Raw genomic sequence first — 20,427 nt, forward strand, 5'->3', positions numbered from 1 at the left:
TTTAGGTAGGAGTTCTTTATATATTCTGGGTATTAACCCTTATCAGATACATGATTTGCAGATTCTTTGTGGGTTATCTTTTCACTCTGTTAATTTTGTCTTTTGATGCACAGAAGTTTTTTGTTTTTTTTTTTTTATTTTTGAGAGAGAGAGAGAGAGAGACAGAGACAGAGCACGAGTGGGGGAGGGGCAGAGAGAGGGGGAGACACAGAATCCAAAGCTGGCTCCAGGCTCTGAGCTGCCAGCACAGAGCCCAACGAGATGAGATTGTGACCTAAGCGGAGGTCGGATGCTTAACCAACTGAACCACCCAGGCACCCCTGATGCATGAAAGTTTTAATTTTGATGTAGTCCAGTTTATTTTTTCTTCGGTTGCCTGTGCTTTTTGTGTCATATCCGAGAAATCATTTCCAAATCCAGTGTCATGAAGCTTTCCCTCTATATTTTCCTCTTTTTTTTTTTTACCCCTCTATATTTTCTTCTAAGAGTTTTATACTTTAAGCTGTTATGTTTAGGTCTTTGATCCATTTTTTTATTTTATTTTTTTAATGTTGATTTATTTTTGAGAGAGAGAGAGAGACAGAGTGCAAGTGGGAAAGGGGCAGAGAGACAGGAAGACAGGGCTGTCAGCCCAAACCCTGACGCGGGGCTCAAACCCATGAACTGTGAGATCATGACCTGAGCCGAAGTCGGACCCTTAACTGACTGAGCCACCCAGGCACCCCAGATCCATTTTTTAAAGTTGTATTAAGAATCTCTGTGTCCATGGGGCTCAAATTTACAACCCCAAGATCAAGAGTCACATCCTCCTCTGACCAAGCCAGCCGGGCACTCCGGTCTTTGATCTGTTGTGAGGTAATTCTTGTACCTATGTAGTGTGAAAGTAAGGTTCCATCTTTATTCTTTTGTATATGATATTCAGTTTGAATATGATATGATATTTAACAACGCTTGTTGAAAAGACTGTCCCTTCCCTTTAAAAAAATTTTTTTAACATTTTTATTTTATTTTTGAGAGTGAGAGAGACAGAGTGTGAGCTGGGGAGAGGCAGAGAGAGAGGCAGACACAGAATTCGAAGCAGGCTCCAGGCTCTGAGCTGTCAGCACAGAGCCTGATGCAGGGCTCAAGCCAATGAACTGTGATACCATGACCTGAGTCGAATTCGGACGCCCATCTGACTGAGCCACCCAGGTGCCCTGTCCTTTCCCTTTTGAATGGCCATGCCAGCCTTGTCAGAAATCATTTGGCCATATATGGGAGGGTTTGCTTCTGAACTCTCTCTCTTTTCTTCTGTTGATCTGTACATCTTTTTACCAGTACCACACTATTTTGATTACTGTAGTATTTTAGTAAGTTTTAAAATCAGGAAGTGTGAGACTTCCAATGTCATTCTTTTTCTTTCTTTTTTTTTTTTTTAATTTTTTTTTTTTTTAAACGTTTATTTATCTTTGAGACAGAGAGAGACAGAGCATGAACAGGGGAGGGGCAGAGAGAGAGGGAGACACAGAATCTGAAGCAGGCTCCAGGCTCTGAGCTGTCAGCACAGAGCCTGACGCGGGGCTCGAACTCACAGACCGCGAGATCGTGACCTGAGCCGAAGTCGGCCGCTTAACCGACTGAGCCACCCAGGCGCCCCAATGTCATTCTTTTTCAAAATTGTTTTGGTTTTTGAAAATTGTTATGGTTTTAGTGATGCCGAGAGCGATGAAAGGGTTCAAGTAGTGACTGCCTGATCCCTCCATTGCGGAGGTCCTCCTTCTCAAGCAACCTTTAGCCAAATGGCTTTCATTCATCGATGATTATTGCCTAAGTCATTTCATCAGGGGTTACAAAGTGATTATTTCTTCCACCCACATTATTAGCTGGAGTAGTTCTGGGATAAAAAGAAAAGTTTTCTTCATCAACAGTGATATCTTGCAGTTCAGTTTTACAGTCAGGCTAGACTCAGTGCTTGATTCTTTACCTTTACTTGCCAATTTTTAGAGGAAGGAGTTGGTGCTCTAGTTGCTTTCAGTGAAACTAATGAATGAGGAGGAAAAGTTAAAGGTTAAATACCCTTTTTATAGGTATCATAAACTCTTAGATTTTATATATGAAACCTATTTTAGTTCATTGCAGTTAGGGATCCAGGAATCTGTTTTTTTCACACATAGCCCTCATGTTCTTGATGTAGGTGGTCTGCAGAGCAGTCTGCTATAAAGTAATATGCTTGATTGAAAACTGGCTACTATTTTGTGGTGTTGTCTTCCATACCACAGGTGGTGTTCACTGACAAGTTAATGCCCAGTTTTATCAAAGTAGTTGATTTTTAAGTTACAACATTAAATGTTAACTTACCCAAGTAAGGAGGCCTTTTCTGCTTTTTGTTTACCGTCATTGTCATAGTCCTCTAACTAGACATAGCCAGTCATCAGACATTACTCTTAACATTGACTAACTTCCAACATGGCAACACCGTAAACATATTTTATTTGTTTTTTTAATGCTACTTAAGTGGTGCTACTTAAATTGTGCATAGATAATTTGCTATTTATTGTGCACCTATCCTATGCCAATCACCATCCTACAGAATTGATCTCCAGTCCTTACTGTGTTTCCCTTTGACCTAGGTTGTTTGTTTTTGTTTTCTTTTTGTTGTTGTTGTTTGGCTGTTTTTTTTTTTTTCTTCATTTTCTAAGACATTTCTACTATTTCTAAGTCACAATTTAGGAATATTTAGAGAAGTTTCCCATTACTGCCTCCTTCAGCCAGTCCCTTCCTCCCCCTAAGATACTCATTTTTATTTATTTATGGTTTATCTGTTCAGTGTTGTTTGTTTTGCAAATACTAGCCAACACATAGAAATTTGACCCTTTTCTTACACAAAAGTATCATAACTAAAGATACTGATCTGCGTCTTACTTTTTTCCCCCCCACTTAATAATATATTCCAGAGATCACTCTAGAAATCCTCATTTCTTTTTATGACTGTGGAGTATCCCCTCTGGTAGAATGTCATCATTTTTACAGCCAGTCACTATTGATGGACATTCAAGTTTTTAAAAAATTCTTGCTGTTACATATAATGCTATTATTTTCCTCCTCCAGTTTCTTCCCCATTTCACTGCTCTCCTTCATAGAAAAATTCCTTGGAAAATTTTGTATCAGTAATGGCTGTCTCCACCTCCTGATTTCTAGACTCTTGAATTCTTTCCATCAGGCTTCTGTCCACACCACTTCACTGAAACTCCTCTTTCCAAAACACCAGTGACCTGCATGATGCTATATTCCCTGCTTTGTTCTCACTTCGCAACTTACTTGAATTATTAGTTGCACTGGACCCAATTGATGACTCTGTCCTCCTTGAAACATTTGTGACTAGGCTTCTACTTCTGTGTTTTCTTTGTTCTTTTTTTATTTTTTGTTTTTTTAATAAGATAAGAAAGTAAGAATAATAGGAAAGCTCTCTTTACAGAGAGGGGACATTTGAAAGCGAACGCCCCTATTCTTTTTTTTTAATGTTTATTTATGTTTGAGAGAGCACAAGTGGTGGGGGGGGGCAGAGTGAGAGGCAGACCGAGGATCCGAAGTGGGCTCCAAAGTGGGCTCCGTGCTGACAGCAGCAAGCCCGATGTGGGACTTGAACTCACGAACCGACCACGAGATCATGACCTGATGGATGCTCAGCTGACTGAGCCACCCAGGTGTCCCTGTGTTTTCTTTATTCTTGAGGCTGTTCCTTCTGTCTTTTTTCCCACCGTCTTACCATTGAATGAATGCATTCCTCTTGCCTATAGTGTCAGCTGGTGGCTGGGCCAGCTGAGCCCACTTCAGGGGAGGGCTGTCTGCACCAGAAGAGAAATAGGAAGGGCTGGAGTCTCTGCGTCTATAAGTTGAAGCCAAGAGGGGGAAGAGATGAAGGCTTCTGGTTTCAAAGGTCACCTGAAACAAGCCTGTAGTCTGACACAACCAGATTTATTGATGCTAATATGGTGAGGGCAGGCATTTCAGGAGAACTCTGGAATGCCACACAACAAGAGGGAGGAGGGAAGCAGCCTTTGTAAGGTTTGGGTTCTTGCTGAAGGATTCTGAGAAAGCTCTAAGGGAAATGGGGATCAATTTGGGATTGGCAGCTATTTCTGAGGCAGGATTAGAAGGGGGGATTAATTAGGGTTTGAATGCTATCTTGAGGCAGGGGCAGTTTAACATTTGGGTATCCTCAGTAATAGATGCTATAACAGAATGGGTCTGGGGGCATCATTGGTGAGAAAGCAATAGGCACTCGGAGAGTTGTTAATAACATTATTTTATAGGGGCTGCCTGACCTTGGGAGAAATAATGTTTCCTGTTAACTTTGCACCTGCCTCTATCTATAAGTAAGTGTACTTCAAGCCCAGTTCATGGTAGGGCTATTTTTTTTCATTTTTCATTCTGAGCTGATTTCCATCTTTTATCTCAGATATATTTTTACTCTTTCAGTTCCATGGCACTGATTTACTGGATTTGGGAAGTACAGATTTTTGTTTCCTATGACTGAAGCAAGTAGTTAAGTAATTAAATGATCACTGTAGTCTCCCACCCCACCCCCAAATTAAGGTGAGAGCTCATAATTGGTAAATAGGGCATGATTTGGGAAAATTGTGAAGTAGGAATAGTTTCTTTGTTGCTGTTTCAGCTTTTCTTTCCAAGCCCCTCTCCCTGTTACACAGGGCCCCAGGAACCCTTCTCGTCTCATCTCGTCTCATCCAGGCTTTCGCTGCTCTTTCTTAGGCCCTTTCCTCTCCCCTTTTTGAACTTGTGCCTATTGGTTGATTTGATAATGATGTTGATTTGATAATGGCCTTAATATATTAAGGTAGTTTAATATATTCCTTGGAGGGGCATTTGCATTTTAAAAGGAAATTCCTAAGAATAATACTGAAACCAAGGTACAAGGTTCTAATGCTTTTGTGGCAAGATGGGGTGGGGAATGAGGATGGGTAGGGAACAGGGTTTGAGTAGAGGCTATCCTTCAGCAGTCACTCTGAGCAGCTGATGAACTGGAGCCTGGTCAGCCTTCTTCCCCCTTAGATGCTGCGATAGGTGGTGTGTTGGTAAACATAGCAAAAGTATATGGGCACGTGTCATGGGAACAAGGCTCTGTGTGGAGTAAATAAGGTGGAGATGTAGATCGGAAATTGAGACTGGGAAGTTGAGACAAGGACAACTGGAAGTGCCTCTTTTTCACGGTGGTACACAAACACTTGGTAGTTCCTAGAGACAGACACAAGTATGTTGAGACTTGCTCATAACACTGACCTTTGAATTGCTTACTGTCTAGCAATGTTTCGGTCCATAGACTACCAGTGCTCAAACTCTCTCCTTTCAAGCCTCTGTCATGGAAGCTGGGCAGTACATATCCAGCCCTCCTACAGAGATGAAATGTGAACCCATAGCTTTAGCCCAGCAGTTTGATTAGAGCCTCTTTACTTCTCCAGATCCAAGTTGTTTCTTAATCCTCAGGGGAAATGTGATGTTCCTCTTGCACTTTAAGGTGCATTGAGCTTTAGGATTTGAATTCACGACGTCCAAACCTAGATATGACCTCCATGGTAGTCTTCGATGTACACACTGACTAAAGCCAGGCTGTGTCTCCTGGTGTTGTGGCATTCTTGTTTCACGACTCTTGGGGACAAGTCTAAGGCATTTGCTCTAGGTGTCAGAAGCCTACAAGATTTCAGTCCTAGACACAGTTTGAACCCTTTTGAGGTGTCTTTGTAAACTTAATATGTAAAAGTTGTGCTTTGTCAAGTCTCCTGGCCTTTTCCCTGGGGATGTCCAGACCAAGTGGGACATATTGATGTGGCAGATTATTGCTTTCTGTAAGTGACTTTCTGTCACAGAAGCAAGCTCTGGATGTCATTGGGCAGCTTCAGCCCAATATGCACATCCAGATGATGGCTTATTTGTATAGTTGTTGCTGTTCCCTCTGTTCGAAGACTGTTAACTGGCCCTTACTGGTGTACTGAGAAGGGGTTGCACAGAAGAAGAGAGACATCACACTGCATGGAAGAGTGAACTCATGTGTCTAGTTGAATGGGCGACTCGTTAGAAGGAAGACCTCAACATTGGCACATTACTATTAACTAAATTCCAGACTTTATTTAGATTTTTGAAAAAAATGTGGAACACTTCACAAATTCTCATGTCATCTTTGTACAGCGGCCACATTAATCTTCGCTGTATCGTTCCAGTTTTAACATATGCACTGCCAAAGTGAGCACAGACTTTAGTTTTTACCAGTTTTTCCACTCATGACCTCCAGAATCCGTCCTAGGATACCACATTACATGTAGTTGTCTTGTCTTTCAGTCTCCTCTGATCCCTGACAGTTTCTCAGTCTTTTCCATATTTTTCATGACCCATGATAGTTTAGAGGAATACTGGCAATTACCTTTTATAATGTCCCCCAGTTTGAGCTTTTATGTTTTCCTCAATTTAGACTGATGTTACAGGTTTGGGGAACAATGCTGCAGAGGTGAAGTGCCCTCCCAGGGGGCACCTGATGTTTCCATAACATCACTAGTGATTAAAATTGGTCACTTGATTAAATTGTTTGGTTGCCAGTTTATCTGTTGTAAAAGTTATTGTTTTTTTCATTCCCTACTCTGTTCTTTGGAAGCAAATCACTGAGTCTAGTCCGTACTCAAAATGGGTTGGGAGATATATGGAATTAAACTCCCATCTCTTAGAAGGAGGAGCATCTGCGTATATTATTTGGAGTTCTTTAAGAAGGCTTCTCACCTAGCACAGAGCCCAACGCAGGGCTTGAACTCTCGATCCTCAGATCAAGACCTGATCTGAGATCAAGAGTTGGAGCTGAGATCAAGAGTTGTAAGTGAGCCAAGTACCCCTTATTTAGAGTTCTTATGTAAAGAAATTTGACTCTTCTCATCAATTTATTTAATCATTTGTTTATATCACTAAGGACTCATGTGTATTTTTTTTATACTTTGAGTTATAATCCAGTACTATGTTATTTATCTTGTTGCCTGAATTATTCCAGCTTTGGCCAGAGGGAGGTCTTTTAGGTGACTCATGCATCCCTTTGACATACTCTTATCCTTTTGGTTTTTTTTGAACACTTCCTTACTTTCTGATACTACAAATATAGTCCAGGCTCATCTTATATTTTCCGTGACTTAGCCCTAGAATCAGCCATTTTTCTGAGGACCCCTTGTTCTTTTTATTGGAGAATGGAGTTCAGAAACCACTGGCCACTGGGTATGTTTAATGCTGCTTGGCTGTCATTACTTCTAGGCCTTCTCAGCAGGCAGAGCTGGGTAGCATGTGTATACATACTAATCTCTGAATATAGACATATCTATCATTGTTTCTGTGTTTCTTCATCTGCATATATATCAAGATAAACATGAGTTTATATTGATGTCTTGGACTTTAGTACCACAGAGTTCATTTTAGAATGTTTTCTTTTCTTGCTCATCTATAATATCCTTCTTCAACAATGAGGAACCTTGCTCCCACCATTTCACTGTTCATCCCCAGTACACATGTACCCATGCTGTACCTGTCTTATAACCCATATCCCCACAAGAAACAAATTTACCAGTTTGAATATTGTACTGATTTTTAGCAATTCTATTTTGGTGGACAAATTGTAGATGTTTATTTATGTTTATTATAATTGATTTGATCTGTGATGCTAGCTTTTAGATATGTTTTTAACATATCCACCATAATCTGAGATGTCTTTGTATATCACCATGGTTCATTAAGATTATGGAGTTGGGCTTCAAGTAAAATATTTCCCTTTTACTCTGCATTTCTAATCTAAACTTAAGAAATAAAAAGTTCATGTTCTCTCTTCAGTAATTTATCATACATTTCTACAAAAGGAAGTTTATACTTATTAAAGTTCTATACTTGCTGAAGGTTTTATATGTAAAAGGGACGAATTGAATGAAACAATATTTACAGTACCATCTAGTTCCAAAGTCCTGGTTCAGGTGCTTTTTGAAAACCACCTTAAGGCAACACATTCTAAAATCAGTTTCTCCATTTGCTCTTAAGCCCTGAATGTGTAGGCTTGGCACTTGGTTCTACTTTATTGGCTACTTTTCTAGGACATCCTAGAATGTTGGCCCGTTCTTATTATTGGTGCCAAAGATCATATATGTTTGTGGGTAAAGATACTTTTTCCTGGGAAATAAGACTGACTTAACTATAGCTTTAGTTCCCTGGGTTCTTGGGTTCTCAAGTTCCTGTTGAGGAAAATAAATATGAGCTATACCAGTTACTCTGAGTTGAGCGTTCTCAGTCACCATGTAAGTTGGCTTTTAACTTGAAATCTGATCTTGGGCCCATCACTTCTACCTCCAGACCTCAGATCCTTTATCAAGAAAGTGCAGCTGTTCCATTAGATGACCCCTAAGATTTCTTACAGCTATGATTTTATCATCACAAGTAGTAAAATAACGTGGCTGGCAGTTCTTATCTCAGTAATTAAGACATCTGGCAAGAACTGGAAGTGGTAAGCCTCTCTGAAACAAGCTTATTGGGTCCATTTCTGTCGCTGTTTTTATTTGTTTGATTAACACACACACACACACACACACACACACACACACACCATGATTGGAATGGACACATTCTGAAATGTGAAGGCTAGTGGTAGTACCTACATGGCTGAGATTGAACCATGTAGAAGGCATATATTTAGAAGATCAGAACTGAAGTGTTCATTGTTGGCGTTTATAAACCAATGGTTTCTTAAATGACCTTCTCTTTACAGCTACTGTGTTTAGCCTGTGAACAGTACAGAAGAATAGCCAAGGTGAAGAGAGTGCAGTGGCTTACATGTGACATGGCTCTATGAGTTATATGAAAGAAGTTTTAGCTCTTAAAGCCAGGGAGGAAAATGTCATTAGCCTCATATACTGATAACAGTCTTCAGAAGACTATCCTTTCCCATAAGCAAAGTGAAGGAAGCACATGACCTGTAGCTGAGTATGTAAAACATTATGTACTTACAAAAGGATTTTGGAAAACAGAGGGGTGAAAGAGAAGAAGTAAGAATTAATATGCTGTAAGACAGGGCATATCTGTTTAGGGAAAACAAACAATAGAGTGAAGAAATGTTGCCTTTGGTTAGAAAGCTAGGAGAGGAAAGCATGGAATGAATCTCCCAGGTGCCTGCCGTTGAATTGTTCTTTAAGGCCTACATCATGTTGGTTTATGAGATTGACTTCGAGTTTTGAATGAAAGTTCTCTGACCCACTATTCCTGGCACTGTCCCAGATTTCTGAGTGAAGTGGCATGCTGAATGTCCTGGCTTACAATGTTAATTAACAGGTTGAACTTTTATGGTACTAGTTTACATGAGGATTCACCTTTGCCTTAATGAAAAGTGTCTGGAATGGATTCCCATTCCTAACATGCTAGCACAGCTAGTGGCTGCAAAGAATTGCTAGTTCCAGAAGTGAACAGCAGGTGTCACTGCATCTCCACTTACTAGGGTTCTGGCTCCTAGCTGTTCGCTTGCAACCAAGTTTTTAATAGAGCTCCCAAACCACTGAACACAAATTGAGTATTTATGGCCGTCCTCAGATACAGAACCCAAATTGAAAATTGAGAATAAGCACAGCCCAAGAGGGTTTCCCTCAGTCTCCTCACTATACTTTTTAGTGTTTTTCCCCCCTAGGCTTAATATTATCTGTATTTCTGTTTAGGTTACCGATGAATTTTATTAGCCTTTTCTTATCAATCATTCAGCAGTTATTTAAGAGCCTTGGACAGATTTTCATATTTTTTTCAGCTGGGTTCCCACTTCTTGGCCTTCCTGCAGCTTGCTTTTTAAAAGCCTTCCAGCAGGAAAGTTGATGTCACTGTTCTCTAAATTGAGGTGCCAGACATCAAAGGAAACAGCCTCTTTCTTTATTCTTCTATTTGAACCCTTAGCTTTGGCAGTTGAGGAAATAACTGAATTATGACCAAAAGTCCTGTGGTGCATCTTCTAAAACAAATCTCTTATGGTTTCAATGTAGATGGTGGGGTGTCCCTCTATTATAACAAAGGCAAAGTTGGTGTTGAATTGGATTATTTTAGAAAGTCTGGGACATACTAAATTTTTGGTATCCTTTGATCACATAGGTTGTTAGGAGAAAAAACACCCTAGGTGATATTTGTTTTAATAGTCAGGGTTAGTGCTGGTTTACACTTATGTCCTGGTGTCATTATTAATAGCTTCCCCCTTTATTCTCAGTTGTCCTAGTTCAGACAATATGTAGTCACTCTAAATTGCTAGAGGTAGGGAGGGGACAGTTGATAGGTTGCTTATTATAGTAATTATAAGCATTTTTTGGCTCAAGAATTATGCCTGCCCTGAGTTTTCTAAGTTATATACATTCAAAATAAAGCAAGAACCACAAAGAGATTATAATTCTGGGAAAATAGCTTTTGGGTTTCTACCTAAAGATCATTGTTCTCTGGAGCAGTGATTTCCAAATGTGGCTGTGCATCAGAATCAGCTGGTAACCTTTTCACAAATAGTTTCATGGGTCTTATGATAGACCTCTACTGAATGTGTACTGGAGTTTGAACTTGACATTACCAAAAATGTAGAAATTCATGCAGTGCAAATGCACTGCGCTACTTTGTCAGCAAGCTTTTAAAATTAGCTCTTTATGCTTTGGGTGATGGTTGGGGTTTTTGGTGGTGGCTGCTGTGGGCCTTGAGGGTATGCCTGTCATTGATGTGAGTTGCCTTTTTGTTTCAGATGTCATCTGGGTGATTCTCAGTGTGGAGGTGGGTGGACTTTTAGGAGTAACGCAGCAGCTGTCATCTTTTGAAACGGAGTTCAACACACAGCCGCATCGCAAGGTAGAAGGAAACTTCAACCCGTTTGCCTCTCCCCAAAAGAACCGACAATCAGATGAAAACAACTTAAAAGACCCTGGGGGTTCCGAGTTCGACTCGATCAGCAAAAACACATGGGCTCCTGCTCCTGACCAAACCGAGCAAGATGAGAATAGACTCTCACAGAACTCTGTAAATCTGTCCCCCAGCAGTCACGCAAACAACTTATCAGTAGTGACTTACAGTAAGGTAGGTGCCCTCGGAGAAGAGGAGAAGGGGTAGGTGGTGGGCCTTGGGATTTGTGATACCCCTTCATGGCAAACCTAGAAGCCTAGAATGTTCTTTAAGACTGCTTAGCTTTCCTGCCAACAGCAAGAATACAAAAACCTACCCCTTCTCCCCTCCCCCCCCCCCCATCTTCATGTCCTGTGGATGTTACTTTATCCACATTTGTAATTTACTACTGTCTCTCTGCTCTGGTTTGGGTGTTGAAAGAACACACTTTTTTTACCTTTAGCATTAAAAAAAAAAAGAAAGTCAAAATATCACCAGCCGTCCTTCTGGTATAAATGTATGCTAAACCTAGAACAACAACATACCTTTGGAATTTCCTCCTACTTTGTTGTTTTGGGGTTTTAGGGTTTTTTTTTTTTGTTGTTGTTTTGTTTGTTTTTTGTTTTGGGTGGGGCTTTTGTTTTTTCCAAGGAAAAAAGACAAACTCAATTATTTATCCTAAATATTGTTGTTGGCTTTCTCTTCATTTATCTTGTTTGTATGTCTTCTTATCAATGTATTTTCAGTCTGTTATGGCCCATCTACCTCCTCACCCACAACCAAGAGTGGTCCAAGTGATATTTTGACTTTTTATGTGTGGGGCAGTGAGAGAATTGATTGTTAAGTTCACCATGATGTTAAATATTCTGATTGTTCTGAGACACTTTTCTGGGTGTTTGATTTCTTGGTCTGTTTCTCTCCATGCTAGCTGATTAACCCGTGTCTTCCACACTCTGCTAAGGTGATGATGGTTCTTGGTTGTTGGTTTTGGTTGGCTGAATAAAGCCCTGATGCTAAAAGCTCACTGTTGGAGGTGTTTGGTATGGCAGGGCCTGTGAGCATTCCTGCGCATTCTTCTCTGATTAATAATAATGCTGTGTAATAGGCCCAGCATCCCACCTATATGATCATATAACTGGTAAGTCTGCCCTTGCTTCATGTTGGCATTTACCCTCAAGTTTTTAAAATAAAATTGATATTTATTTGAGAGACAAATTGCTTGTCTGTTGTAAGAATGGTATTTTTCTGGCTAATGCTTTATATATGGTCCAGATCAAGAGACAAATTAAAAAGAAACCTAGAGATGTGAATCCTTTTTTCCCCCACACAGTCTAGTAAGAGACTTCATTCAGTAGTGATGTAACAAAGGATTGATTTTTTTGGTTGTTTAGATGGTTGTTCTAAAAGATTCTGCGGAATCATGGTAGTTGTACAGGCTATAAGAGAAGTTAATTGGCAAGACAGAAAATTGCCTGTATTTGAGGAAAGACTTCATGTCAAAACACTATAATAAAAGGTTTTCCTCCAAGCTCCTATTTCTCCAGATTTTTCTTCCTTAAATTTAATCATCCAGAGTATGACTGCTCAAGGTGCTTAAGTGAGCCAAGCCCTTAGGGAAGCTTACCCTGTTAGAACTGGAACTTGCAATTGAGTTTAATAGGAAGATGAGAGTTGGAGGAGGCAACACCAGTTGTTCAAGTACTTTATATAATGGAAGCCCCCTCACCCAACTGTGAGCTGCCTGGCTCAGTAGTCACTGTGGTCTTAGGAGAGGGCTGGTGTTCTTGGCCAGGGCACTGCACTCATCTTCGTAAGTTGTGAACCTGTCAGTTGCTTGTAGCTCCTGTAGGGAGCCCCTTTAGGGACTGATGCCTTTTGGCCAATTCTGTGATCATTGCCCTGGCCTGGGGTGTGGGAGCTGGGGAGAGATTGACTGGGGGGTCAGAATGGATTACCTACAAGCCTTAATTGAGGTCCTACCATGTTACTTTTTTTGGAAGGGCTGGGCTAGGTGACGCTATTGAGATTTCCTGAGGTTGGTGAATTCATGGTATGTTACCTAATTTTGTATTTTTTCTTTTTTGTCATGAACTCTGTAGGATCATTTAGAAGTAGTATTTGCAAGAACCTCAGAGAAAAGGTTCTCATTGGAGATGATATTCAAGGAGACTGTTGGCTATAATACATTGAGAATATGGCACTTAGGTGCCAAAGAGAAATTGGAGCCTCCCTTGTTTCTTAATTTAAGCAGAATCTTATTCAGAATGCACTTAGGTGAACATCTGGCAAGTTCTCTAAAAGCATTTCTGGCTAAAGTTGAGTCAGCTCCACCTCTTAAGACTTCTTAGGAACAAGGGTAGTGGTATAAACAGTCATCAGTAAATATTTATTAACACATCTGTGTACTGTTTAGATCAGTGTACGTTGTTCAGTAGGAGACTTGAATACATGAAGTTACCCCTTCCAACTAGTAGCTTACAGTACAGTAGGGGAGATGAAACATGTACACAGCAATTAGAGAACAGTTCAGTCAAGATGAAGTATGGACTGAGAATAACAGTCAAAGTGTGTTTTGTAATTTGTGTGTATGACTGTGGATTAGAGTTAGGGCAGAGAGGAAGAAGAGATTGGGTTGATGGAAAAGGGTTTCAAAGAATAGATTTGGAAGGATAGACAGGAAAGAGAGTGGAGGTACAGTTTAAGTGCTGAGGGCAGAATGAGTAAGATGTGTGGTCAGGAGATGTGGATGATGGACAACGAGAGAAGGGTTCAGTCATTTGCAGTGCTTTCATTTGAGGAGCAGTGGATGAAATAATTATAAATGACTTTGAAAAGATTTGGGACTGTACTTAAATGGATATCTTAAAGCAGAGCTTATTCATAATTCTAAACATTCATGTTTGGCTTGAGAATATAGATTTATTTATTTATTATAAAATTTAAAAAGTTATTTTAATGTTTTTATTTTTGAGAGAGAGAGAGAGAGAGAGAGGGAGCGCGCGCAAGTGTGAGCGCGTGCACGAATGGGGAGGAGCGGAGAGAGAGGGAGACAGAGTCAAAGCAGGCTCCGGGCTCTGAGCTGTCAGCACAGATCTCGATGTGGGGCTACAACTCGTGAACCACGAGATCATGACCTGAACTGAAGTCAGACACTTAACCTGCTGAGCCACCAAGACACCCCTAGATTTATTTATTTTTAAAGGCAGGCATGCTCAAGTATGTTCGAGGGTATACTTGAAGGGTATACTTGACACAGTGATGAGATCAGTTATATACCAGAATTACTTTTTAGCTGTTCATATGTGCCAGATGTGTTGCCAAGTACTTTACACGTGTCATCTCATTTTTTGACAAGAAAACAAAAGCTCAAAGGGACCTAGTTACTTGCCCAATATTACATAGCTATTGAGAGGCAGAGCTGGGATTCAAATCCAAGGTGCCACATTACTAAAACTCATTATTAGTAGGTGAACCTGGGCTCTCCCTAGATCCTCCTTTTGGGCTGGAGGCTATGTTGAGTGAAAGCATTTACTGAACTGATGATCAATATCATGAAGGAGTAAAAAGAAAGCAGAGTTGAAATAAGATAAGTGGCTCTAATGTAAACTGGAGAGTGCCTGTTTGGAGAGTTCTCTTGTTTGTTGAATCTTTAAAATTTTTTTTTTTTTTTAACGTTTATTTATTTTTGAGACAGAGACAGAGCATGAACAGGGGAGGAGCAGAGAGAGAGGGAGACACAGAATCTGAAACAGGCTCCAGGCTCTGAGCTGTCAGCACAGAGCCCGACGCGGGGCTCGAACTCACAGACCGTGAGATCATGACCTGAGCCGAAGTCGGACACTTAACCGACTGAGCCACCCAGGCACCCCTGTTGAATCTTTAAAGTAGTGACTTCTTTTCCTGGTTGATAAAAATAAGAACTATTCTTATAACTCTTGGGGTACATAAACCGTGTGGTGTTTATAATAATTAGCACCCTTTTATTTATAAATGAATGGAAAGGATGAAAGAGACCCTTGGGGCTCTAGAGTTGGGACATGTGTTTTCAGTTCATCCCAGGGTGTCGTCTTCATTGGATGGGTAGGAGGAATACCTTATGCCCTGGTGTCCGGGATCAGGGTTGGCAATAGGTTTGACTTATTCTAAAGAAATTCCCTGCCTGCCATTAAGCCCATGACCATGGTTGTAGTAGACACATATAATTCCCTGCTGCTTCCATAGTTACAGTTTAACTTGCTAAGGTTGGTAGGATGAAATAAAAAGATTGCTTCATGCACCTGCTCCATGAGGGCTGCGTGGATATGTCAACATAATGGCACGTATGTCAGTGCCAGGAACTGGGCATCTCTGAAACCCTTCCCCAGCTGCACTTGAATAGCCATAAGCTCTCTGGACTCAGTACTCCGTGTCTTGGGGGAAACTCTGGGTGGGAATGCCTGCTCTAGCTCCATCCCACAATCCTGGCCCCTCCCTGCATGAGAGCTGTCAGAGGGAGTCAGGAAAGTAAGTATATGCTGACCTACAAAAGATTCATAAATCTGACTCCTCGCTTTTGTTAGAAATTATTGGCTGGCCTCGTTGTCAGCTCAGTTGTGGTTGACCTGTGCCATATGAACAGTCAGATCAAGTATTGGTGAAGAGTAGGGCTATTTTAATGAACCTTTCTATGTGATTAGCTCAAGAGCCTCTGAGGACAGAGTCGCAGTAGGATAGGTACTCACTCTGTTGACTCCAGGCCAGTCTCACCATGAATTCCAGCTCTCTGACTCCTCTCTAGAGGCCAGGATAGCTTCTGTTTGGACAGTGTGAGAATAGTAAAAAAAAAAAAAACCAAAACAAACCAATTTATAGAAGTCCAGAAGGAAAAGATAAGTCCTGTTAAAATTAGATGCTTCGTTTTCTTATTTGCCAGTAATTTTTTTAATGTCTAAATGTTTTCTAAGAAGGCCTTACAGAGGGAAAAAAGACACCAGCCAAACAATCTGATTCAGGACAGATGGGAATAAAAATGTGGCTGTCAAAAACCAAGAGGCTGCTGTTCTTGAGGAAGGCCAAATGCTTCACTTCCTTTCTCTAAAAAAAAAAAGAAAAGGGTAATAATTTACACTGGGGGAACTGAAAAGAATCCCAGATTCATTTATTTTGTTACATGGCCTATGGATTTTATTTTGTGTTTGCTCTTACTTTAAAAAAAAAAAAAATCTTTGGAGCTGGTATATGTCATATACTCCTCCTTTAAACTGGATTACAGTCTGAGGCACTGTTATTACTTCCGCCAAATGCTGGTTCAGAAGGAGAAACTTGTTATTATCTTCGTGGGGAGGTTCATCGTGCTCCTCCAGCGTCAGCCACTGCCGAGTGCCATCTGCCCTGCCTGCCCACACTCCCACCTGCTTCTCTTCCTATCTCTGTCTGACTGCCACCCGTTAGTACGTTTTGGATCTGGAGCTAGAGCAGGAGTCAGTCTGCTTTTATTACATCAGAAGTCAACTCTCTCCTAACCTGCTGCTTTCTGTGTTGACAAAGGCATAGAGGAATTATTTTCTCTCTGTTTAGGTGAGAGTTCAGAAATCATACTAGAGGTTACTGGGGGAGGTTTGGGAAAAGCAAATCTTTTGCTCTGTAGGCCTGAGGATATAATGGCAGATGGATCTTCCTGTCTACTTTGAAGTAGCTAATTGGTTTCGCATAATAATAAGGGATGGGCTTGGGGTGACATAATGGAATTGGGTTCAACATTTGCCCAGTTCAGAGGGCACTGGATTTGACTGGAAGGCAGGTAGGTGGTGTCCACAGCTGTGCTGCTTGGTTGTGTGAGGTGATAGCAGGCCGTGTAACCTTCCCACTGCCACGAAACTTGAATTTTCGTTCTCACAGACTCTTTCATGAAAGGTTTAAAGATGGTTCAAAGCGAAGCTAGAAGGAAAACTTGGGTCACTTGATATTTTTTCCAGCTTGTGTTTTCCTCTGGCAAGGGACAGGTAACAAAGGCACACGACAGCCAGGCAGAGGCTGATCAGAAAGCAGTAATTAGAGCTATGAAACTACCATTTATTGAGTACTTATTATGTGCCAGGCACTGCACTGAGAACTTTTTAAATTTAATTTTTATTGTGAAAACTATCAGTGTGTACATAGTTTAAGGAGCCAAGTAGTTCTACAAAGCTTATTACAGAAACACCAGTCACCTCTCTTCCCCCCAGTATTTGTTCCTCAGAGGCAGCAGGCTCAGTGTTTGATATGCATTATTTCATTTGGTGCACACAACAGTACCATGGTGCAGGCGCTGCTATTTCCCTAACTTTACAGTTGCTGAGACTTGAGGTACACAGGTTCCATGACTTGCCCAAGGGTCAGGCAGCTAGGAAATGGTAAAACTAGGATATGAACAAAAGCAATTGTTTTTTACTCCTGAGCCTGCTTTCTTAACAGTGTACTGCATTGATTCCCAATCACAAATAGTGTTCCAGTACATATTATTAGCCGAGCTAACAGCTGTGAGCTAGGGAGAGAATGCTTTCTATAACATATTGCTGCCTTTCAAATGAGGATCAAGCCAATTATTGACTATTACATGACTTCTCTACTACTAAACCACCTCCCCTCACACACTACAGAAACCAGCCTTTCTCTTTAGCTTCCCAAGGGAAAAGATTGCCTAGAACCTCCATAGTTAGTTGGGTTTAGATTTTTGTTGACATTGAAATTTCCATTAAGTCACTCTTGTAACAGCAACACCTATACCTCTTGCGGCCTCAAGAGGCCAAAAGATACAGTCTCTGAAATTTTACTTTTCTGGAACAAATTTAAAATCTCTCTTTGAACATGTTTAGTGTTTTAGACCTAGAACATACTTAGGGGCTATCTTATTCCCTTTAAAGGCAGATTCTATTTCTGCAAAAACTATCTAGAGAAAGAATATTTTCGGCAAAGAGACAGTCAGTACAAACCCTGAAGTAGAAGTTTACCTTGTTTGTTTAAAGAACAGAATGAAGGAGGAGAGTAGAGAAAGGTGAAATCAGAGGATGGAAACCAGATCATGGAGGGCTTTATGGACCCTTCTGTAAAGCTTTGGGCTTTCTGCTCTGAGGGACAAAGGAAACCATTAAAGGGCTTTGAGCAGAGAGGTGATAAATAAAACCCCTGCTTTGGAAAGTGGATGTAAGAGAGAGTGGAGTAAAGATGTAAAAAGTAAAAGAAGTAAAGAGTAAAAAACCAGGGGTTTTGGTCTGAGCCACTAAAGGGATGGAATTGCCATCAATGGAGAAGGAAAAGACTGTGGTAGAGGTGGGGAGAGGTCAGGAGTTCCATTTTTGGCACATTGGCAATTTCTTTAGATATCCAAATGGAGATGTCAGGTGGGCTGTTGTATATCTGAGTTGCGTCTAGAGTTTAGTAGAGAGGTCTGGGTGGAGATACAAATTTGGCAATTGTGACATATAGATTATATCTCTAATGCTCTGAGACTGGCTGCAGCCCACTAAGTGATGAGTGTAGAGCAGAATTTCTCATCAAAGTAGTAAGACCATTGAAATTTTAGACCAGAGAAGTCTTGAAGATAAGTGGGAAATGGTGGATGTCTAATGCATTGTAAGATGTCTAGCAGCATTCCTGGCCTTCGCCCAGTACATGCCAGTAGTACCTCCCCACCCCCAAGTTTCACAACCAAAAATATCTCCAGGCATTGTCAACTGTCCTCTGGACAGAGAGATGACAAAATCGCCCTACTTGTGAACCACTGGTATAGATAGAGAAGAGGTTCACAGACTGAACTGGGCCCAATACTGTCCATGTAACATGTAAACAAACTTTGTGTTATCCAAAACACATTTACTGCGCGTATTCTTAATTCATAACAGTCTTGTGACTTCTGTAGTTACACTCTTCATTTGACAAAATAATGAAGAAGTTGTAAGTGACTTGCTGACATTCATATAGAAAATTGGGGGTAGACCATGGGCTGGAACCCAGGGACCCAGTTTGAGTCTAATGTTCTTCTAGACCATACTGTGATGAGGTTTGCTGGCAGAAGCAAAGTCTGTTGGTTCTCTGAAGGTAGTTTGTTTTTTTTTTAATGTTTATTTTTGAGAGAGAGAGAGACAGAGAAAGAGAGTCAAAGTATGAGCAGGGAAGGGGCAGAGAGAGAGGGAGACATAGAATCTGAAGCAGGTTTCAGGCTCTGAGCTGTCAGCACAGAGCCCGATGTGGGGCTTGAACCCACAAACCATGAGATCATGAGCTGAGCCAAAGTTGGACGCTTTACCAACTGAGCCACCCAGACGCCCCTCTCTGAAGGTAGTTTATACCCTTAGTGTCAGGTTGTAGAGACTTCCTCATTCATCTTTAGGAGCTCCAAAAGAATTTGTGACCAGGGAGGAAGCAATGCAGAACAGAGGAACCTGTCCTTGTTGGCTGGCCGTTTAGTACATTCTGTACCAGAAGGGGATTGTCAGGAAACTCTGGTTTAATGATATTACCATGACTCTCTTTTGAAAACCCAGAGGAGCCAGGAAAGTCCTCCCAGCCTTGCTGGTGTTTGCGTTGGCATGGGTCATGTGTGCGTTTTAAAAATAAATTAAGCAAACACCATGAGCCTTAGAAAATGTCTTTTGTTGTTTGTAACATTACTATCCGACTGAGAATAAAAAGTATCTCCAAGAACTCTCCCTTTTGTACCTCAACAGCTTCAAAGCCGTTCAACTCCAATTTGTTTGCTTTGGGGCTCTGAGCATTGTTTTAGACTGGTCTGATGCCGGGCAGTCTTGTAGCTGAAACACAGCCAGTGTTCCCAGGATTGCCAGAATATTTTATTTTGGTTGTAGGGGTGCATTTTCTTTCCTATATTCTGAGTTTAGCATTTTCGTTTCTGATGGAAGTTCTCAAGGTAGGACTAGTGAAATTCACAAGTGTGAGAATCTGTCTTCTGGTATAGATGCTTAAGTTTTGAATGTCTTGTTCTCAGTTAAGTCCGCTGTAGCTGTGTTCTAGCAGGACTGGTGTTGAATGTGAGGTGAAGAGCTATTGGGCCTCGGGGAAAATGTGTGCTTCCTTAGAGCTCAGCTGAAAGCAAGACCTCTTACAAAGCTGTGGATGTTCGCTTTCAAGGCTTGAGGGTCTTGGGCTTTTTGCTGTGATTTCATTACCCAATAGCCAATTAAAATTGTTTGCTTTCCACAGAGATAGTTTTGATATGATGTAGTTAATAAGTGAGGCCTTCTAGGTGCTAATCCTTAGCTTCAAAGAATTTACTGTCTGATTACATACATGTGACTAGCTCATAGGAAAGAACAGCCAGTAAAGAGTGTATTGAGTTCCAGTTGACTTTTGAGTAAGTGTACAAATGTACTTGGAGGAAAGAGAAAGCAGGGAGGTTTAGAGTAGCCAGGAAAGTGATCCCTTGGTAGATGATAGGCTCAAACTGAATCGGAGGGAAGAGGAACCACATGCAGGAAGGCCCAGAGGCATCCACAGGCAGGGTGTGTTCATGGGACACTGGCCAGCCTGGCTGTGGAGTAAGGTGTGCTTAAAGAAGGTGGGGCG

General features: G+C 41.0%; 1 protein-coding gene and 1 non-coding gene across 4 annotated transcripts in view; one reads left to right on the forward strand and one right to left on the reverse strand.

Moving 5' to 3' along the window:
- Nucleotides 1-20,427, forward strand: part of ILRUN (inflammation and lipid regulator with UBA-like and NBR1-like domains) — a 95,772-nt gene that overhangs the window by 64,838 nt on the left and 10,507 nt on the right. For all 3 annotated transcript variants that reach the window (XM_049653414.1, XM_049653413.1, XM_049653412.1), the window contains one exon: nucleotides 10,754-11,082. In XM_049653414.1, the coding sequence (XP_049509371.1) occupies nucleotides 10,754-11,082 (329 nt within the window). The remainder of the gene's footprint in view (nucleotides 1-10,753; nucleotides 11,083-20,427) is intronic.
- LOC125939179 (U6 spliceosomal RNA) lies at nucleotides 6,136-6,238 on the reverse strand. The gene has a single exon (XR_007462942.1). It is a non-coding gene; the product is annotated as a U6 spliceosomal RNA (small nuclear RNA).

This window comes from Panthera uncia (genome assembly GCF_023721935.1).
Source record: "Panthera uncia isolate 11264 chromosome B2 unlocalized genomic scaffold, Puncia_PCG_1.0 HiC_scaffold_24, whole genome shotgun sequence".
NCBI lineage: Eukaryota > Metazoa > Chordata > Mammalia > Carnivora > Felidae > Panthera > Panthera uncia.